This window comes from Nothoprocta perdicaria, unplaced genomic scaffold (genome assembly GCF_003342845.1).
Source record: "Nothoprocta perdicaria isolate Ctin4 unplaced genomic scaffold, notPer1 scaffold_4, whole genome shotgun sequence".
Taxonomy (NCBI): domain Eukaryota; kingdom Metazoa; phylum Chordata; class Aves; order Tinamiformes; family Tinamidae; genus Nothoprocta; species Nothoprocta perdicaria.
Genome location: NW_020455643.1, coordinates 3,623,513 through 3,643,848, shown reverse-complemented (window position 1 = coordinate 3,643,848; position 20,336 = coordinate 3,623,513). Strand labels below are relative to the sequence as shown.

Below are 20,336 nucleotides of genomic sequence, written 5' to 3'. Positions count from 1 at the left end.
TGGTTAAGCATCAAAGCACGGACACCCCTTCAGAGCATGGGGCTGCTGCCTCTGTGGCCCATCTTTACATATTCTCTCCTATTTTTCTTGTCTATTACTTACATAAAAAGCACAGCAAGGCACCCCTCTGTCTTACACTAGATCTTGTAGAGTGGGCTCTATTTTAACTTGGGCCCAGAGGACGCCCTTGGACATTTACACCTGCACAAGGAGSAACTCATTGGAAGCTCCTACCTTCCTCACAGAGCTTCCCACGGATRCCGGGCGGGCAGCGACACTGCCCTGTCACAGGGTCGCAGGAACCTCCGTTCTGGCACTTGCAGATCCCAGCACAGTCTGTCCCGTACGTCCCGGGGGAGCAAGCTGTGGAGAGAGGAGGGAAGATGGAAGGGCAAAGGAATTGTTTTCCCCTRTGCTCAAAATGAACTGAGACTTCCAGCATCCCAGTCGAGCAATGGGAAAATTGCTTTAGTCAAGCAGGCTCTAAAATACATCGTATTCTTTCTATACGCAATGGTAAGTATCCAGTAAATATTTGCTGGATGATTTCTTACCTGCAGGAATYGCCAAATTTCAATATCCAAAATCTCCCCCATACAGTCTCCCCTCCAAATAATGCAGGAGTCTTCTRAAACTCTGCATATGAAGTTCAAAGTTTCAAATCAAAGCACAATTTTGTATATTTGGATATAACTATTTTACACATCATTTTTTGTTCTCCCAAATGCCTTTATAAAAATCACGCTATAATTATCTAAAATACTTAGTGTCTCCGAAATTCCACAGAGAATCATGCATAGAGACGGATCCATAACAACATGGGATACCTTCCCAAAGCTTAAACTGCTCCCACGGAAAAGAAATGGTGAATTTGACCACTGCTCCATTATTTGCAGCTTGAGCTGGCTGAGTAAAAGCCGTTGCAGGAATCATCTGACTTAACTGACATTTTATCAATGTACATTAAGAAACTTGACACTTCAYATCAATTTCCTTTCAGTTTCTTTTGTGCATTACTACAGAAATTTAGTTCCAGCTTTCTCAACCATTACATTTTCCCCAAAACCATGAACCATGCTGTATTTTAGGAAAATAAGAAAAAAAAAATACGGAAAGCATGACTAACCCATACAGACCAAATGTTGTGTTTATTCTGTCAGTGCCTACTTGCTAGGACTGCAGGTTTGACTAATAATTCCGTTTCATTAGTCATTATTCCTTAAGTTCCAAAGAATTCCGCTAGATTACAARCACAGAAATCTATCCTAAATATAGAACAAAAATCGTTATTTATGAACTAAGYAATTTGAATTCTATCTTGAAAATGTCATCATCTATCTGTAACCATGACAGTACCAGGGAGTAAAAACATCCTAACCTGACACATTGAAGTGTCTCATGTGGACTAGAAATTACCATTTTAGTCCTCTTTATTCCCATTCTCTCATCTGTAACCAGTATTTACAAACCTAATCAAAGATTAGTCTCCCAAATAGCCACAGGCAGATGGTTGACTTCAGTCATTTTCTGTTGTTTCTTCATTTTTATCTTTTGCCTACAAAGCAAATCTGACAACGATCAACCTGAAGACTGCTCGCTATCGACCAATGCTATTTAAATAATAGTTCTTTTTTGGTGATGGGACAACTATTTTTTGTCCCATCAGTGACAAGGCAGCAATGACAATTTCTACTGCCACGGACCATCACACTATATACCGTGAACACAAAGGGTCTCCATCTCAAACATTTCTTTTAAAAGATATTTTTAATATCCCAAGGAAATCATGTTAAATAATAATAAAAGAAAATATATTAAAATAAAAAGACAAGAAGAGAACAGGTCCTAGTCTACCAATGCAAGGAAAAACAGGGCAATGTTTTTGAGATTGTAAAAAGGAGGTGTCCTGTTTAGCTCATTGCATGAGGGTTCTTGTTTTATCATGCAGCATCTCTTAGAATTTAATGCACCATGCTATAATAAAATTTTGATCATGAAGTTTTGATCTGCCAATGAGACAGTTGTACTCCTTGAAGAGCTTTTCTGATTAAAAGTGTGATAGTTGTACTTACGTAYGTCCCACTCACCTACAATGTCACAGCATCAGGACAAAGCCCCTAACATTCAAATGCCAGCCAACGATCCAGTACTCACTTTCATTACAGATAATGCCACTCCATCCAGGTGAGCAAATGCAGCCACTCTTCTCATCGTTGCATTTCCCTCCATTCAGACAATCTGCACAGCTCAAGCTACAGTCACTGCCAAAAGTGTTATCAAGGCAAACTGAAATGAAAAAAAAATACAGGAGGCTCAGTGAGCATGCAGAGAAGACCTCACAAGCTCCTACCTATCATTCCCGAGGCACAAGTGCCAAAACGACATGTGCAGAGCACTGACAGCCTCAACAAAAACTACTGATGTTGTAGTTTCAAAATGGTAATTTTGAACACCACTGGAGCATCCCAAAAGGTGGGCCAAATGGAGCTGCCCCAATCTTCTTCTTCAAATTTAGGGGTCTATATGAAGACAAAGCTGGGACTTCAGCTGGAATTTATTCCTTTATATACTGTAATTCTCAGAAAGCACTTAAAATCATGTTTAAAACCACTTTGTCTTCAGAAACAGTGAAATTGCATCTAATGGTTAGCTTTGTATATTTAAAATATTCCCCAGTACAGGAACATCTTAATTCCTTGCAAGGCTCTTCATTTCGTTATTTTATTGCAGTAGGTGGATGCTATGCTATATAAGCATAACCAAGTGATATTTTTAACAGCAAAACTTAAGTTATTCTAGGAAAATATAAGAATAACACATTTATTACTTCCTTTTTTTTCTTCTGGATATGAAAAAGGATACATTTTAAGGAAGAACTAAGAAATAAGAAAATGACCTTCTTCCCTCACTTTCCCTCCTTTCTTTTTCCTTCTTGCACACAGATAACTCGCACACGCTCATGCACTCTCATGCCCTCCCTCTGCAGTGTCTATTAACAAAGGCACGGAAAGTAAATGTTAGTCTTTGCTAAAATATCTCTGTGACATTCAGATCCTAACCACATGCTCAGTTTATTGCCTGACAGGTTTTATGGATGTAGCCGGAGGTTTTTTGGAAGGGAATTTTGAAAAACACCTGAAAGCAAGTTGGCAGACTACTTCAGCCAACAATAACCAGCAGGTTGGTTGCTTTTCAGCAGCAATTTTCTGTGTAAGGCCAGATTTCCTCCAGGTCTCTGCACCCAACTGTTTCCTTTTATAGATCTGAACAAACACCCAAGCATTCCAAAGCAGAATTCCAGTGCGCTCACTTTAAACATACTGAAAACTCGTATCAAGACAAAAGAATACAAATTGTCATTAAAAACATTGTTTTTCCACATTAAAAAAGTCATTCAATCCACACCAAAGAAAACCATAATCAATTGCAATAGCTTGTTGTTTAAAGAGGGCTTCTGTTAATTTGTATTTGAAAGTATAAAGAATAATTTAATATCTGAGAGGTAAAAGAACTTACTCAGCCACCAGAAGCTTCATTCCTTCATCACCTTTGCCCACAAACAATCAAATATCTTCAATTCTCAATTTAGAAAAAGTACAGATGCTCAGCACTGAGTTATAGCACCCAAATTGATGCGGCTAGACTTGAATATAACATTCAAAAACTGGTCAATTAATATTTGATTGTGATATTCGTGATATAGTAGATATTTGATCTACTCTCCAAGTAGACTAAAAGAAGGGTTTATAAATAACTAACTCCCACATTTTGCCCAACTTGACGAAAGTGGGAAGGGGAGTGAGAGGGATATTCCCATGGTCTCCCTCTYAGCCCACAGCCTTTCGTGGATTTTGTGCCCTGCAATAAACTCTGCACAGTTTCTGCTCTGGCAGCATGGGAAGGATCTTTCTCCCCATAAGCTTTGAGGCTTTGGAGACACCTCCTGCTTTCTGAAGAAGTCTCCCATCTCTTACTGGCATGCTGCTTGCTTTGCCTCTCCTTCCCTCTTCTTGCTTCCCCATCTTCTCCCTAGCAGATGCCAGGAAGAGCTGCCAAGATGGGAGCCTTTCTCCCTAGTGCCCAAAGAAGTCCTACTCAAGGGAAGAGAACACAGAACAACATATATCAGCGGGCCCCGATCCTTCCGAGAACATTCCCCTCATCCGCTGCCATTAGGAGGATCAAAACCAGCACTCACCAGCCCTGTGCAGCAGCGTGAGCTCTCCTCGCTCCTCTTCATCCTCACGGAAGGCGTTGAGCGCGAGCGCGTAGTGCAGGAGCTGCGGAGGGTGCCTGAACTGCAGGCCAGGAACCGCCACCAAGGCCACGTCCGCGTCCACCTCGGCACTGCCGAGCGCTAGGACACACGTGGCATSAGGACCCCGTTCGTGACACCTTCCCCCATTACAACTTCTCTGTCGCGTTTCTCAACTGAGCTACTTCATGTTCTGCATTCAGGAACAGAGTTTCTGTTATCCGAGATAAAGAAAGGGAATGCTTCTCTTTCTTTGGGAAGTAAACTCTGGATCTGGAGCTCAGGTCAAGGCCACCTTCATTACCACATCAAATTTTGCAGTTGGCAGTTTCACCTCCCTTATTTAAAGTTTGAGGATATCTATATTTAAGTCATTACTTTAGCTTATTTTGGAGATGAAAAACACAGAGTGAAGTTTTCTTTTTTCAACTCATCTTCAAAAAGGCTTTTTTTTTTTTTTTATGGTTACATTGGCAGAAATCCAGAATCGCACCATTGACCTCAGCAAAAACTCACACTAGTTCATCCCAGCAGAACTTGGCCTTTTTTTCTTTTGGCTGCCACAGGATATTAAATTTCTTGATAAAACAGTACGGAAAACTGTCAAAATAGTATTTATTTCTACAAACAGACGGTTTATGCCTTCATACATGTCCAGGGGATATAAATGCTCACTTTCCATTAATTTCTGGCAAAGTCAATTGTTTGAATATGAACTTGGGATCTCCTTGCTGTCTATAGCACCGTACAGACCATGTAGAAAGATGGCTCGAGTTGGCCGGCCAAAATCCCAAGGTCTCTGCAAACCCTGGTTCTGAATTCATATTTGCAGTGCGAAATATTTAAAAGCCTTCAAGATGTRAAAAACACTTACGGATGCAAGACTGCCCATTAACAGCAAGCCTGTAGCCCTCCTTGCATGCACATTCGTAGGATCCCAGAGAATTCACACAGAAATGGGCGCAGTCACCATTATGCAGACCACATTCATCCACATCTAGAAACCAAATATAAATGTTAAGTTATAACTTATAAGTTATAACTATTTATAACTTAAGTTATAAAYGTTAAGGCCCGAGTACCTCTGACTGCAGAGTATAGTCTAAGCCTAGCAGCATCTGAAAAATTACCCTAGACATAGAAAAACCCTCCTTTCTTAGTACTTTGGGGCTCTCTGTTTCTCTCTTGAATTGAAAATATTAAAGGTATTTCAGGACAGCATGGAATAGATTATCTCAGCCATATTTTTGTCTTAAATAGAAGCAGCCGCTTTAAGCTGTGATGCTCAGCTGATGATCCTTGGCTAGTTTTGGGGGCTCTCCTTTGGCAGAAGTAGCCTTTAAAATGTGTCAGCAAAGGGTGTATGCAGACAGAGAAGCAAAAGCTCCCTGTGCTGACCTGTCTCCTATGGCCCCACTTGTCCCAGTGTGATGCTGAGTTATTGGATTCCAGTTATAAAAGTGCAATCGCATTTGCAAGCCTTATCAGCAGAGCTGGCACATGGCTGCTGAAGCTCTTCTTAGGAAACATGCTAGGGATTCAGCTTCAAAAGCTTCTCCTCCTGGCTCTGTGGCCAATAATGACCAGGCCACTGCTTCATGGTGCCTGTTGTCTGTGTGGAAATGGGTATGGTGGGAGCTGCTGTGCTATGGTCTGATACAAGAACCCAGCTGCTATCTGTTAACTGCAGGCTGATACCAGCCCTTGCAGTCTGTGGAGCAATTCAGTAGCTGTTCAAGGGGTACCCTGTCAGTGCTGAGCTTGCAGAAGGCTTTTGAGCATTACCTAGATGAGCCACCACAGATGTGAGAGGTCAGTGTCTCAATTAACCTTGGAAAGAGTACTGGCCTGATTAGAAACACTGACAACAGAAAGAGGAGGAGAAAAATGTAATTAATCAATTGAGGTGAAGAGGTCAGCGTGAAAATGATTAATGCAGGTTATTTGAACGTGGCATGTTTTCCAGAAATGTCACAAGCAGAGTTTCTCTGTGATATTTCAGCTGATAGCTTGCTCTGGGTTCTATTAGGAGCTGGTCATCTGTGTGGGAATGTGAAATGTGCATCCAACAAATAAGGCTGCTTTTTTTCTGATAAGAACAGCTTTCCTCTTCCTCAGCCTTGCCAAAATCTTCACCTATGCTCTCACTTCCCTTGCTGGGGCCAGAATAACTGCTTTCCTTCTGCACCTCTGTGAGGAGGTCTCTGAACTGCAGCCTGGGCAGAACTAAGTCCTTTCACGTAGACAGAGAAAGCAGACAGGGTAAGACCACTTCATTTGGTCTCTGCTCAGGTCTGGGTCCCAATCTGCCTTCCTGCGTTTTTTTCTTTCCTATTTTAAGCTCCACTATCAACCAGGCTTACAGGCCTTACAGTGTGTCTGTCCTTACRTGTTTTGGCACAAGTCTGCAATGCTTCTCCTATTTGTAAGACCTCCTGTCTTCTATCTCTCTTCAGATCTCACCACAYGTTTCTGTGAAGCCTATTTCCTTTGGGGTTGTTTTCTTGTCTTGGCTATCCTTTACATTTTTATGGCACAGAGACAGAAATTCTAAAAGGGTATGAAATACAGTTTGCATAGCAAAAGCTATAAACACAGAAAAATCACATTGTAAAATTGCATGAAACATGAAGGAATTTTTAAGCTCTTCTCTTGAAATAAAACAAATCAAATTCTACTGCTTTCAATTCCGAAGTGTAACTTCTCACGCAGCCAGAAGTGAAAAGGCATCAGTGAGTCAATCGGATGGAAATGGAGCCACTTGCACCACGCAGAGCGGAGCCTGCACGTGAAGCCCTCCTGAAAAGCAGGCTCTGCACTCGAGCAGAGCCAGGCGTCTCCTCCACGCGCTGGCTCAGGAGCACGGGGAAAACCAAGCTGCGCAAAACCCAGGCTTGGGCTGCACACGTGAGACACGGCCCCGACTATGGAAGTTGTACAGAAGCATCGTTCTCAATTTGGGAAGACATTCTTCTCATAAATGACTAATCCCACCAAAAACACATGGCAAGGCGAGTGAGACACTAAGGACGATACCGATTAAAACTTGTAGGAGAAGGGGAGAGGAGAGACCTCCTTTGTCTCGACAGGCCCGTGATGCCCTTCCCTTGCCCTGAAGGGAGGCAGGCCCACGTGAACCTACCCGTGCACGTCTCACCTACCCGTGCACGTCTCACCTACCCGTGCACGTCTCACCTACCCGTGCACGTCTTGCCGTCGGGCGCGAGCAGGAAGCCGAGGCGGCAGGAGCAGCGGGGCCCGGCGCTCGTGCTCTCGCAGCGCTGCGAGCACCCGCCGTTGTGGTCCTGGCAGCTAGCGACGAGCTCCATTTCGATGCCTCGAGGAGACACAAATCAAAAGGATGTTAAAAAGCCAGCACGGGAGGAGGGGAACTGCAGAATAACCCTGCCATGAAACAGCATCCTTAAGCTGGCTGCTGTAGCAGGGAATGCAAACGAAGGGAGCGCACACACCAGGGAAGAGAGGGGGTTTGAATCACTGAACGCTGGCTGCACGTCGTCTTGTGGCCTAACAGCTGATAGTCTGGACCTCAGTAACGTGAACCTGGSTCACCAGTTTTGCAGTCGACCTCTTATAGGGCTGTTTACATATTTCTGCAGATTTCTGTTTTGTTTGAACATAGTAATGAATTCTGCCCTTGCTCCAAAAGAGAGAAGGAAGCATTTGAGAAACCCAGACAGATGAATCTGCCTATGCCATTTCCCAAAAAAGCTGCTTTTTCACTTGTATGTGAGTGGGAGGCAGTTTATAAAACACCCAGCAAACACAAATGTCTTTGACATTTTAACGGCATAATTCAGCTCCCAAGGCTGATATCTAAACCAGGAGCATATAACAAATCCTGCATGTTTTGGGCCTTTGATGGACGGCAGCTCCTTCTGCCTCTGGTAACTCCACTAAGGCTCTGGAGAATAAACAAAGATTGCAAATTGCTCAAAAGCTGTAGTAACTCTGATCAAAAGTATATGCAGGATGTTTTTATTTGTAGGATTTGTTACCTAATGTCGTACATAAGGCACAAAGAAACAGGACCACAGACACTTGCTGAACATTCAAAAAAACATTCTCAGAAAATCACAAGAAAGCCTAAACAGTTTAAACCACTTTTACTGTCTCAGTAACAGGTCAGTTCCTATCTATGCACTAGTTGTACTTCCTTTGCCATTGCACCATTCCCAGGTCCACATCACCTACAAAATAATTCTCCAGTATCTCTCTCTAATGCTTGGGTTTTGTTTTCAGTTTATGTCAATGCTTTGAAATTGATTTTCTTCCTTATTCCCTTCTTATACATAAATTCTTAAGGAATGCATTCATTCTCTGGCATGCAGGATATTTTCCTAAGGAAATTCTGCTGAAAGTTCTTGCACAGTGTTAGTAGGTCAAACRATCTCTACCTAGCTCTCTGTTGAAACGGGCCATGCTTTTGTCTGCATTCCAGTGAGCTTATGTTAGGTCCGTAATAACATCACCTCTTCCACACCACATCCTGTATTAATCTAAATTTACCCTCAAGGGCAGGCCAGGACTAGAAGTCAGTCCTCTTCTCAACAAAATCCTCAAAAATAAATCCCTCTGGCAAGTGTGAAGTATGTGAGGGGAGACAACAGGGCTCATCAATGTGGTACTTTGGGAAATTTTAGTCGTACAATGAATTTTCTCATGCAGAATTTGCTTCCTTATAGGATCTGCTAAATGATGTCAATAATCTCAGGAAGAAATGCCAGTAAACACTGACAGATAACGACAAAAGCAGAATATCAAGTTGATTTTCCCTTGCTTCAGATCCAGAAAAAAAAAAAAAAAAAAGGAGATGGGGACAGGAATAAATTCATTTCATAGAACAGCTATATTTTGGGTAGCTCTGGAATAAAATTCATTATTTGCTCAAAAGAAAGCAGCAGGACTATTTGCTCTTTCAAATGCAATAATTAGGGACTGTGAGCACAGGCGTAGGAATGTATCAACCGCAACAGTGGCTGCAGCACATGACAAAGGAAATAATATTAAGCTTGAGCTCGTGCACGCGTTTATGTTGCAGGGAGTTCTAACCTAGGTGAACTAGGAAAGCAGCRGAGCGTTTCCCGGCGGAGGGCAGCGCGGCTGCGGAGCTGTCACTTACGGTAGCACTGCCGGCCGTCGGCGCCGAGCTCGAAGCCGGGCTTGCAGGCGCACGCGAAGGATCCCGGCGCGTTCACGCAGCCGTGGGCGCAGCCGGCTGCCCCGTCCGCGCACTCATCCACGTCTGCGGAGCACAGAGACACGTTTGGGTACTGGGAAAAACCACGGCACCGCTCCGTGCCATGTGGATCCGTTTGCCAGTGTCCACCGGGAAGAGCGTCTTGATGTTAGTCTGCATGTGGSAGTATCTAATGAATCCAGAAATGCTAAATCCACGGCAGCATTCTAGAAAATAGTCATGTTTTTTGATCCTGAAACTGCTGACTCCGAACCTCTCAAAATGAATATTACAATATTAAGCTTTGAATTTATGTTCTATATAAACACCCTATACTGTAGGGTGGCTTGCTGATTGTTTCTGTAATGACCTACAAAATAATTCTCCAGTATCTCTCTCTAATGCTTGGGTTTTGTTTTTAGTTTATGTCAATGCTTTGAAATTGATTTTCTTCCTTATTCCCTTCTTATACATAAATTCTTAATGAATGCATTCATTCTCTGGCATACAAGATATTTTCCTAAGGAAATTCTGCTGAAAGTTCTTGCACAGTGTTAKTAGGTCAAACAATCTCTACCTACCTCTCTGTTGAAACGGGCCATGCTTTTGTCTGCATTCTGACTCCGAACCTCTCAAAATGAATATTACAATATTAAGCTCTGAATTTATGTTCTATATAAACACTCTATACTGTAGGGTGGCTTGCTGATTGTTTCTGTAATGACAGCAAGAGCAATAGCAGCCACCTGAAGAACTTGGAAAACTCAGAAAAAAATCTAGTTCCCTAAAAACACCACTAGGTCCTCACAGCCATGTCATTTAAATTGTCATGGAAAAGGAAAACTTGATAATTTCATCAGTGACATATGATTTGCAGTCATTRCTGCTGTTTCTGCAGTTTCTTCCCTATAAAGTCCTGCAGGGAGGCACCTGCCACAACCAAGGGGGTGTCACCCCTACCTGCAAGGAAAGAAGGGTGAGGAGCTCTGCATGGAAGCTTGTTCTTCTCAGAGACCTCTCAAAGCCAATCTGTTCCTCCTCTGTATGATCAGTAGTCTGCATTTGCAGATAAATGCCACTAAAGACAACTATGTTCTTAAAAGCTCAGTTGGAAGAACACGAGAATGTTCTTTTAAGGAATAATTTTAAAAAAATATATTAAATACTGCTGCTGGAGAGTGTAGCTGCAGAAAAGCCTCTGCACAAAGGCTGGCATCGTCTTCCATGTGCCAAACACCTACACGCCTTCCTGCTCCTTCTCTTGCATCTTCTCTTGATGTTTTGCTTGAAAATGGCAGATCTTTAATTGCAAAGACCATGGGTCAGAGCCTCCCACGGGACAGAACTGTCAGGTATGTGGATCGTTACGTCTTGCCATAGYAAACCACCTCCTAGCAGTTTCTTTTCTCTATATACGTTAGAGCTGGTCCTGCACAGGGAGTGGAGGAGTTGCTGTCTGCTCTTCTCAGGGACTCCTGCCCTTGAGCACACGAAGATACCTGGATACAACCCAGCCTACTTGCCAAAGGGGCCCGAGGCAAAAGCCTTTCATGAGGTCATGAAAATTTAAGAGTGAATGACAGCTTCTCTGAAGCAGCAGTGTGTGCAGTTGCAGCTTCGAATAAGATGGGTTATTTTTCCCCTTTTTTTATGCCCTCTAATTAATTGCCACCTTTCAAGCAGAATATGTTGGCAAATGCTGTAAATGTTCTTTTTGGTTTTTCTCTGTGTTCTTTTTGGGTTTTCTTTATGGAAAATCATACCACAGCTGCCACCTTGCATGCATTTCTTCATATCCTGTAAATATGGCTAGTAACTGCAGTATGAACTCCCCTGTCCTCTGCCCCCTCCCAACTTAGTTTCTCAAAAATCAAATACAAGCCTGAATTGTGCAAAAGGCATCGAACAGCAGCAAAACCAATAGCTGAAGATTCACAGTAAGAAATGAAGCTTAATGATTCATGATTCAAGACTTGCTATGAGGTCAGGAAGAAAATTTGTTCCTACATACAGCACTAGAAGTTATCTGGCATATTAGGTTATACATAAATTAATGCAATTGTCAACGTGTACCCAAGATAAAATGARTAACGTTCTGATCCAGGTTATTAGATCTACTGCTGTTTGCACCTATTAATCATCATAGCAGTGTCTACGGTACCTGGGGATGTTTTAGCTGGTCAATAACTTAACTGAGATGAGTAAACCCAGTAAAAACATTGGAACCACGTAGGTGTGCAGTGCTACTCCCAGGAGGCGKGCAGGCCGTTCAGTAAAATACCCAGGGCAAGAAGCAAGTACTTTGTTAAATGCTCAGCACATTGCCTCAGACAAGGACTTAACTCTCTTTAAAATCCTGACCAATTTTYCTAACAGAGCAATTCAGAATCACTGCCTGCATATGCACCCTGCTTTTGACAATACTGTTCAAAACTGGTTCACTGGAAGCCCACAGGTGCTTGGCTCTTCATAAAACTGATCAACTATGTGGCTTCCAAGCACCACTTTAGAAGAGAAAAGCAGTTACTTTGGTCCTTAATTCCCCCAGATTTGGTGTCTGAAATCCTTTAGATCCTTTTGAAAATCCAAGACTAAATACGGGACTTTGGAATTCAACTTTTGAAGCTCTCTGGAAATCTTGGACTTTGCTATTTTTTTCTTCACAGTAGTTTCTCTATTAATATGGAAACAGTTCTSCAGCTAAAAAGCCTTTTGAATTCTAAATAGGTTTTCAGTGACCTGGTTCAGAGTGTTACTTGAACCAATTTTTCAGGAGCTGTATCTGGGGCATTATTTTAAAGGGACCATACAAGAACAATGCTACTGAATCTATAAATCTAATTGCTAGAAAGCATGCTTTAAGGGATTATATAATTTCCAATATTAAAATGGTTTTTCAAGACTATCGGCTGATAAAAATATCACAAATACCGTTGTTTCAAAATGCACACATAAATTTGTACAACATATCCGCTTCCATGCAAACTCAGTAAGGCAGAATATGGAATAACACCTGTCCTTCCCAATAAATAGCCCGCACGCAGTTTCTTACCTAAGCAGGACTTTCTGTCTGCAGACAGGTAATGCCCTGGATGGCACTCGCACTTTGCAGCACCTCCCTCATTCTGACAGATCTGGGAGCATCCGCCGTTCCCGCTTGCGCAGGGGTCTATCACTGAAACCAATTAGAGCACCCTGTCAACTGAAAGGTCACATTTTTGTCTGAAATTGGACTTACCTGCCATCGTTACAACCAGCAGCTGAGATTACTGTAGCTGAAAGAGATTAGGCTGAAAAAATATTTGACAGCAGTTGGCGTGTAGTTAAATCCGTTCTTTTACTGCACGCTATTTTCTGTGCTGTTGGACAGAGTTCCTCATAGAGCAGCAGAAGCACTTTAAACAGTGGGAAAAAGATGTCCCTTATGTAGGACAGAAAAAGTGCATTTTATCCTTATTTTGGTATAACTTGAACAGATTTCAAGTTTTGAGAATTACTCTGAACACTGGCTATTTGCATCCCAAGACATAAACATATAACAGTGGAGCTTGCCCCAGAATAATGCAGGTTTAGATGTCACCATAGGAAATAAATGCTGAAGAGCCCCAAAAGGCCTGTCCCCAAAAGGACTGAGGAATCTTAAAAACACAGAGCATTAATATTTCAAGATTTTTGAACAGATTTTTTTATCCTTTGTTTTAAGGATAAACAGTTCTAAGTGGCAATACTTATGAACAGGTTTATGAACTGTCTGCAAAACTCACCACCTCCTTCAAGACCTCACTGGATCTTATGAGTTTATTCTATGGAAAACACCCCTGCGTGCGCTCCACCTGGGAGCATRCAGCAATAGCCCAAGCAAATAAAGACATTGAACACACATACAGGCCCACACTGACAACAGAGACTGTTTGCACGRGGCTGATTTAGGTTAGGAGCCAGAGATTTGATACCAGCACCTGATTCTGCCCTATTTTTAAGTTCCAGCATGGAGTTTTAGCCATGCCAAGATGCTGGTGAGTAATGTGGACTAGGTAAATTTGAAGGATAATTGGAAGATGCATCCTCCAGTGTTCTGCTGAACTTGAAATAAGGATCTTTAAAAGTTATGCCTATTTCCTTAGCAATTCCAGCTGTAATTCATTTTTAGCACCTTACTAATTACTGCCTGATCTGAGAAATTTGATGAGGATTCCTTGCTCACCACCAGCCTGCCTGTGGCTGACCCCAAGCATTCACTTCAGCAGTACCTGTCCAGTTTTATCACGTCAGAACATGGCATGTCTGAACAAGAGATTTTTTATATATATATATAAGCTATAGAGAAAGGGGTTGGAGCAAAAGACTACTAATTTTTACATATATTTAAATATGTATTTTTTTCCATTTCCTCCAGCTTTCACCTGTTCTCTTCTGTGTGGCCAACAGCGGTCTGTGCCAGTCTGTGCTGCTGTTTAATGACAGACAACACCATCTCAAAACACATCTGAATTCCTTCATTTCATCTCCTTGCATCTCCTTGAATTTAACCATTCAAGTCTGCAGGTTGAGTCTGACTTGATGGTATAAAAAAAAAAAAAAAATCACTCTTCAGGATATAGGACTGAAATCTTCCATTGGACTTTCAACGCAGGCTGCAAACAGTTTTCTTAGGAAGGGACAGCAGCTCTTCATCCTCTGTGACACATTGCAGGGCTGACAACAGCTCTGTAGTTTCACAATTTCTAGTCTACAAAAGATTTAGATTCAAGAAAACATCTTATTTGCTGGCTCTTTTTTTGTTTGGATAAACTGAATGAAATCGCTATCAAACAGCATCTGTTAAACCTGTACATTATAAAGGTTTTCAGAGCTTTAATTAGGCAATGATTACAGCACGGAGTAAAACTTGTAATACTCTCTGGAATGACAACAAGCAAACGACAAATTATAGGGTAGGTGATAGTAAAATGTAGCAATTTCAATAAAAATAGCAGCCTTGGTAGCGGTTATACAAGATTAAGGTTTGCAAAAGAAAGATCTTCACAGCATAAGGCAACCACCGATTGTCTTGTTTTACACATCTGTTCCTTGCTGCCGGAGGCAGATTTCATGGAAYGCTTAAAATAGTTCCTTGGTGTTCTTTTTCCTACATACTTGACTCTATTACTTGACATTATTAGGAAACAGACTCCATGGTATGAAACCTTATTCCAAGCTGCTAAGCACTACAACAAAAAACAAAGTAGAACATTTATCTTTTTTACACATCCCAGGACAGCTAGGAGAAGCCTAGCTAAAAAAAGCCAAGCTACTGCATTGATTTGGCACGGCAGCTATGTTCTTGGTACAAAAATCTTGGATTCAGAGCTCCCAAGGAGTCAGCTCTGGTGACTGCCCCGCTGCTCACGGAGACCCACTGCTGCCAAAACCCTTGTGACTCTACCAGTTCTCCATCCAGCTCCCAATGGTTTGAAATTTAAACCCATCACACTCTCCTCCTCCCATCTTCTCTGTTTAAAATGTCTCAGAACCCCTAAACACCAACCCAAATGTGCTCACGGCTACTTTACATGCATTTATTCTTGTAAAAAATCGTGTCTGATGGCTTAAGCAGCACTCTTCTCTCTTCTTTTACTAACTAAGGTATCTACGGAGAAAAGCACCCCACTTGGCCTTCATTTTGCCAAACAAGTGCCCCATACAAGGCAGATCCCCCTTTCTCCGAGCACAAGAGTCTTCCCGGGGCTTTCTTTCGCCTTGGTGCATCGTGATTCATGTGCCTGGGTGTGCAAGGAGGGCCATCGCCCAAAGGCTGCTGCATTTCTAAAGTCCACCAAAAATGCATGAATCAACCCCAATGGTAGCACTTCTCTCCTGCTTGTGAACATATTTGTTTAATAACCTGGAGGGGCAGATGAATGAATCAGACTGTGATAAGGAATAACATAAACCAAGAGCAGATGAGGAAAAGGCTTCATGCTGAGTAAAACGTACTACACAGGCCAACTTTATACACAACTTGATAAGTAATGAAATATTAGGCTTTAAAATGATTAAGGTCCTAATCTACGCCATCACTGTCAGCTTGTGATGAACAACCAGGGTCCTATTAGGCTAATAACTTGCTTGTATTGATGAACCAAGGCAAACTTCACACCCAACTGTGTGCAATTCTAGACCTGTTAATAYGTGAATCCTAGACCCGCTTTGGCAGGCAGGGTGAAATATAAATGAATTTCATGTCYAGGACAGTGCCCTGGGCGGGTTTTACTAGTCTTTAGCTTTCCAGAGAGGTAGCACAGGGCTTGCTTATGCAGTAGGGCCACCTCTCTTCAGCTGGTGGCCTGGCCAGCACCGCTCTGAATGGAACTGGCCACATTACCCCTTGCAGCCCCTTACGGCATGGATGGAGATTGTTGCTGCAAGAAAGCATTGCAACAACATATCTCACTTACCCACCAAATTTTTTTCCCATTTCAGATATGTAAATGACAGTAAAAGGATGCAATCTCATACTTTTTACAAGCTTTTATAAATGCACCTTTCCCCACTCCACCTGGGTGGCTTCCCCTTGCACTCACAGGGCTCCCTTCTCCCACTAGAGCTGGTGACTTGCAGAGCAAGGCAGGGAAGATCTAAGACCTGTAATGCCGAGTGAAGTAGAGCCACCCTTTGATCTGACAGCAGCAAAACACTCCAGAGTCCACCGAGTTAAGAAGAAAAACCAGAAAGGATCCACTGGCATTTTTCCATTGTTTCTTCCGTCCCTGCTAGTATTGATTAAAAGGAAGAAATTGTCTTTCAAGCTCATTTCCTCGGTCTCCTGCCTGGGAAGCTCTAAGTGATGGGACTCATAAGCTCTGCAGGAGCACAGGACAGACATACAAAGTAAATAACAAGGAATAAGCCACCCTTTAATGTGCCTGTAAAGAAGCTGCTTCTTTTACACAGGCAAATTAATATTCTTCTTTTGTTCAGCATACATCCCCAGCCTCTGGAGAAGCATTTCTCCTCCTGCCAAAGCATGTTAGCGTACACCCACCCCTACGCACATGCTGCTTTTAAAACTAAGATGGATCACTTGAACCTACTAGTGTGCTGCACATAAGCAAACCTGTGTGTGTGTGTGTGTGTCGGCATCTATATATATTTTAACAGCAGTGTTGTACTGTGTTATCCATGGGTAGCTGGAAAGACTATTTAGTCTTCCATGGACATCAAGCTCCAGTGATGAAGCTCTGGACTCATTCAAGCCAGCAAAGAGCTTTGCTGTTGATGGGACGAAGGTCAAGGAGCAGAAGTGGGGAGGGAAGCTCAATTCCACCCTGCTAGGTCAGGACAACAGTGGCTTCTGCCAGGTACCCTTACATACTCAGAAAACGTTTGCCACAAAAGCTACCACGGGATGTGTTTCATCTGGTGCGATCAATTAATGATGACCAAGTCATTCCTACAATCAAATAYGTGTTAAAAAAGAGAAGCAACTTTCCCTGTACCGTGGAAGCCTGCGGTGCAGCAGCCCGGAGACGTCTCTCCTACAAATTGGCTGGATCTCATCTGCAGATCTGCACCCGTGGAAGGTCTGCAAACCTGCTGGCGAGTCCCCTGCCAGCCTGTGCTGCATGGTTGGGTGGCGTTTGGAGAGACTGAGCATCCTGGAGCAGCCACCACAGGGTTTCCTTTCCTGCGCCCGCTCCCRCGGCACCCGCGTGCCGAGGAGAGAAGGTGCTAGACGGAGCGAGATCAGCCACTAGCRAAGCAGCAGCATAAATCACACTCGCTCTGCCAGGCTCTGGCAGCCCATCTTTGATCAGGAAAAAGGAGAGACTTTGCATATAATAAGCCTAATTCCACTCTCATAAAAGGGCTTACCGCTCGAGCTCTGAGCGCATTACTATTTGCATAGGATTTAGGCAGAAATGTGGTGCCCCCTCCACTTTCCAGGGTCTCCCCTTCGTGTCTGGGAGAAACCCAGCCCTGCTGCGGAGCCACTAAGAGCAGAGAGCCTGGGCCTGGCCCGAGCTGCTGGCTGGGGCTGGCGACGGGTGCAGACCGTGGCCAATGCCACCCCACGTCCCACGGGGCTGGAGCACGTGGCAAGCAGCAGGAGCCACGGGTAGGCGTGAGGATGGCAACCCCGCTGTTAAACCACGAAGCCTCTCAGGCCTGCGTCTTCCAACACCTTAAATTTAACCTKATCAGTGACTAGGAATGTAACTGCAGGTATACTGTGCTTTTACTTTGAGGCAGAATATAGACTGTGGTTCTGTAAAGATGTTTTCTTTTTTGCTTCACCTATAGAAGAGGCTCAGTGAGCAGAAGTCCCAGCAAAAAAGCTGCATCTCGACGGCTTTTCTGCATAAGGCAGACATGAAAGGTAACAGCTGGCACAGGAGATGAACTGCATCCTGAAGCCTGTGTGCTGCTTTCCCTTCTAGAGTTMGGATGGGAATGAATTCCAGGGTAGACAATGAATTTACATGAGATCAAAAACATAGTCTGGTACAGGAATAAACATGCTCTTTGTGTGAATTTCTGCTTTCCAGGCACCAGTGAGTGAAACTTTAACGAGGTCAGATTCATTAAATCAACATAATCAAGGCATTCAAAACAAAAGGGAAACACTGGACAGGGCTACTTTTGGTTCTTTTAATTACCTAACTTGTTAGTGATCATTCAGGCTGGTCATGACAGCTTCAAATGAATCAATATGGAGAGAAATTTCTGGGACAAAAAAAGATAAGGAAGAAAAAGGAGACACTGGCAAAACACAAGGTACTGGAGATCATCAAGGGATTCAAGGGAAATCACAGGCTATTCAAAACTGAACAGGGCAACGCATTGCAGAGAGGTTACTTGTTCCAGAGTGTGTGCAGGAGTTTCTAATATGAAGAATTACAAACTACAGAGAGATTTCTTCCAATTCTCTCCTCTAAGGATTGCACCAGCAGTGCAAGGGTGGACTAGACAGGATCCCAAACGCACTAGGAGGACGTGGGAACAGTATGGCACTACTCTATGGAAAGAGCTTGTATGGAACTTCAATGATCCCCCATATCATCACACAGGAACACAAGTTATCTTGGGTTTTTGAGTCTTCAGAGACAGCCTATATAACTTCTTTTAACAATACAGATCTACTTGCTTATGCATGTGCCACTTACAAGCCATTTAGGATAGGAAATCTGCTTCCCTCAAATGATTTTGGCACTTTTGCTTCCAGAAACATAGGATTGCCAGAAAAGAAAAAGGAGAGATGAAAAGAATGAACATAACAAATCTGGGCTGTGTTCAGCTGAAAAGCCTGTGTAAAGGGATGCTTGTTTCCTATTCCTGTATCTGAGATAATAACCCTTCACAAACAGATCGTTTCCACAAYGTAGTCCCTTTTTAGCGTGCCTGAGAGACGGTTACATCCTCCACTCTATTCATGGAACAAATATTCTTGCAAATGTAAGCCCTCCTGGAACTGCTGCATGTTCTGCTCAGCTACACGGGGTCAGAGCGGACACGTGTCGTTGTTGCTGATCAGGCGAGCGCTCAGAAATGTACACAGAGCCGCAGGGACAAATGCTCCGTCCCCAGCGCTGTCCTGTCACGGAGAGCCAGAGTCCCTAGGCCAGGCACTCGCGGAGCTCTCTTCTATGCACTTCTGTCTATCATCATCAGGGAGCACTTTTCTTGAGCTCCAATTCACGAGAGTTTATTATAATCGTTTTGTGTTGTCTAAAAAGCTGAAATGAAACTCAGTATTCTCAGCTCAGTACTGTGTATATCTATTGCCAAGACAGCGGCGCGCTCTGTAACTTACTTTTGTCTCTTATTTTAGGATTTATTTCTTTTTATCCTGGATAATTTCTGAGATATAGTGAATACAAATAGCATTGTATTAGGTATTTTTAATAGCTTCCTGTGTATACTTACATATGTGAAATGAAAATTCATTTTCTGATAATGTTCATGACTGGGAAAACTAACTGAACTTCTTCATTGTYTGTGACAAAAGAAAACTCTACCACACCATGTTAACGGAGTTTCTAAGTATTATACAAATAAGCTCATTCAATCCCACAAATAGGTTTTGGGGGGTTTTTTTTTGCATTAATTATTCACTTCTGTTGCTTATTTCCCCTCAGTGTACTTCAGTAACTTTTAGTATGGAATTCCTCCTTCACCACTGTCTAAATGACACTCTCTAGGAGGGAGTAACATAACTCAGCCATTATACCTTCTCTATCTTCTTTTAATCTGCAGAAAAATATTAGTGTTTCTACTAAATATGAACCACTCCTTTCTATATATTCAACTTATCTACTTCTTTCACACTTGTGTTTCCTTATCCACTCCTTCTCCAAATACGAGCACTAAGAAAAGACTAAACGCATATTATTAATTGCAGCTAATTATCAAAATGCGTATGTCTTAGTAAATGTAACAAACCTGAAGTGGTAGATTCTTTAAATAATGAAGCATTCCCACATCTTGTGCACTAGAATATCTTGTGTTTTTGCACCAATGACTTTATAGTCCCTTTAGACCAAGGGACTGACTTTATGCAAGAACTAAGACAATGACACAGTTTTGAGCAAACTTATTCTGCAGAAGTGATAGGACTATGCTTAACTGCTCTTTCTGTATTATGTAAGTCAAGTTCAAAAAATTCAAACGAGACATTCTTTTCTTCTTAAACGACAGAACATTTTAATCCTTTTAAAGAATCTGACAGCTTGACTTTCGTACTAGCTGAACTGCTGTACAAGGATGGTAGCTCTCCCTTTTTAACAAGATGCAGAATAAATTGCAGATTTGTTTCTGGACACATAGCATCCAGTGTAAGAAACAGCATTTATTACCAGTTGAATGGCAGATATACTTGCTAGACCTCCCAAGAAACACAGA

At 42.6% G+C, this 20,336-nt stretch overlaps 1 protein-coding gene across 1 annotated transcript in view; it reads right to left on the bottom strand.

The window, feature by feature from the left end:
* Positions 1-20,336, bottom strand: part of LOC112952379 (multiple epidermal growth factor-like domains protein 6) — a 166,877-nt gene that overhangs the window by 39,085 nt on the left and 107,456 nt on the right. Inside the window, exons 7-14 of the mRNA XM_026045227.1 lie at positions 12,508-12,630; positions 9,399-9,521; positions 7,455-7,592; positions 5,338-5,373; positions 5,130-5,252; positions 4,199-4,357; positions 2,155-2,286; positions 235-363 (exon numbers count right to left, since the gene is read on the bottom strand). Of these exons, the coding sequence (XP_025901012.1) occupies positions 235-363; positions 2,155-2,286; positions 4,199-4,357; positions 5,130-5,252; positions 5,338-5,373; positions 7,455-7,592; positions 9,399-9,521; positions 12,508-12,630 (963 nt within the window). The remainder of the gene's footprint in view (positions 1-234; positions 364-2,154; positions 2,287-4,198; positions 4,358-5,129; positions 5,253-5,337; positions 5,374-7,454; positions 7,593-9,398; positions 9,522-12,507; positions 12,631-20,336) is intronic.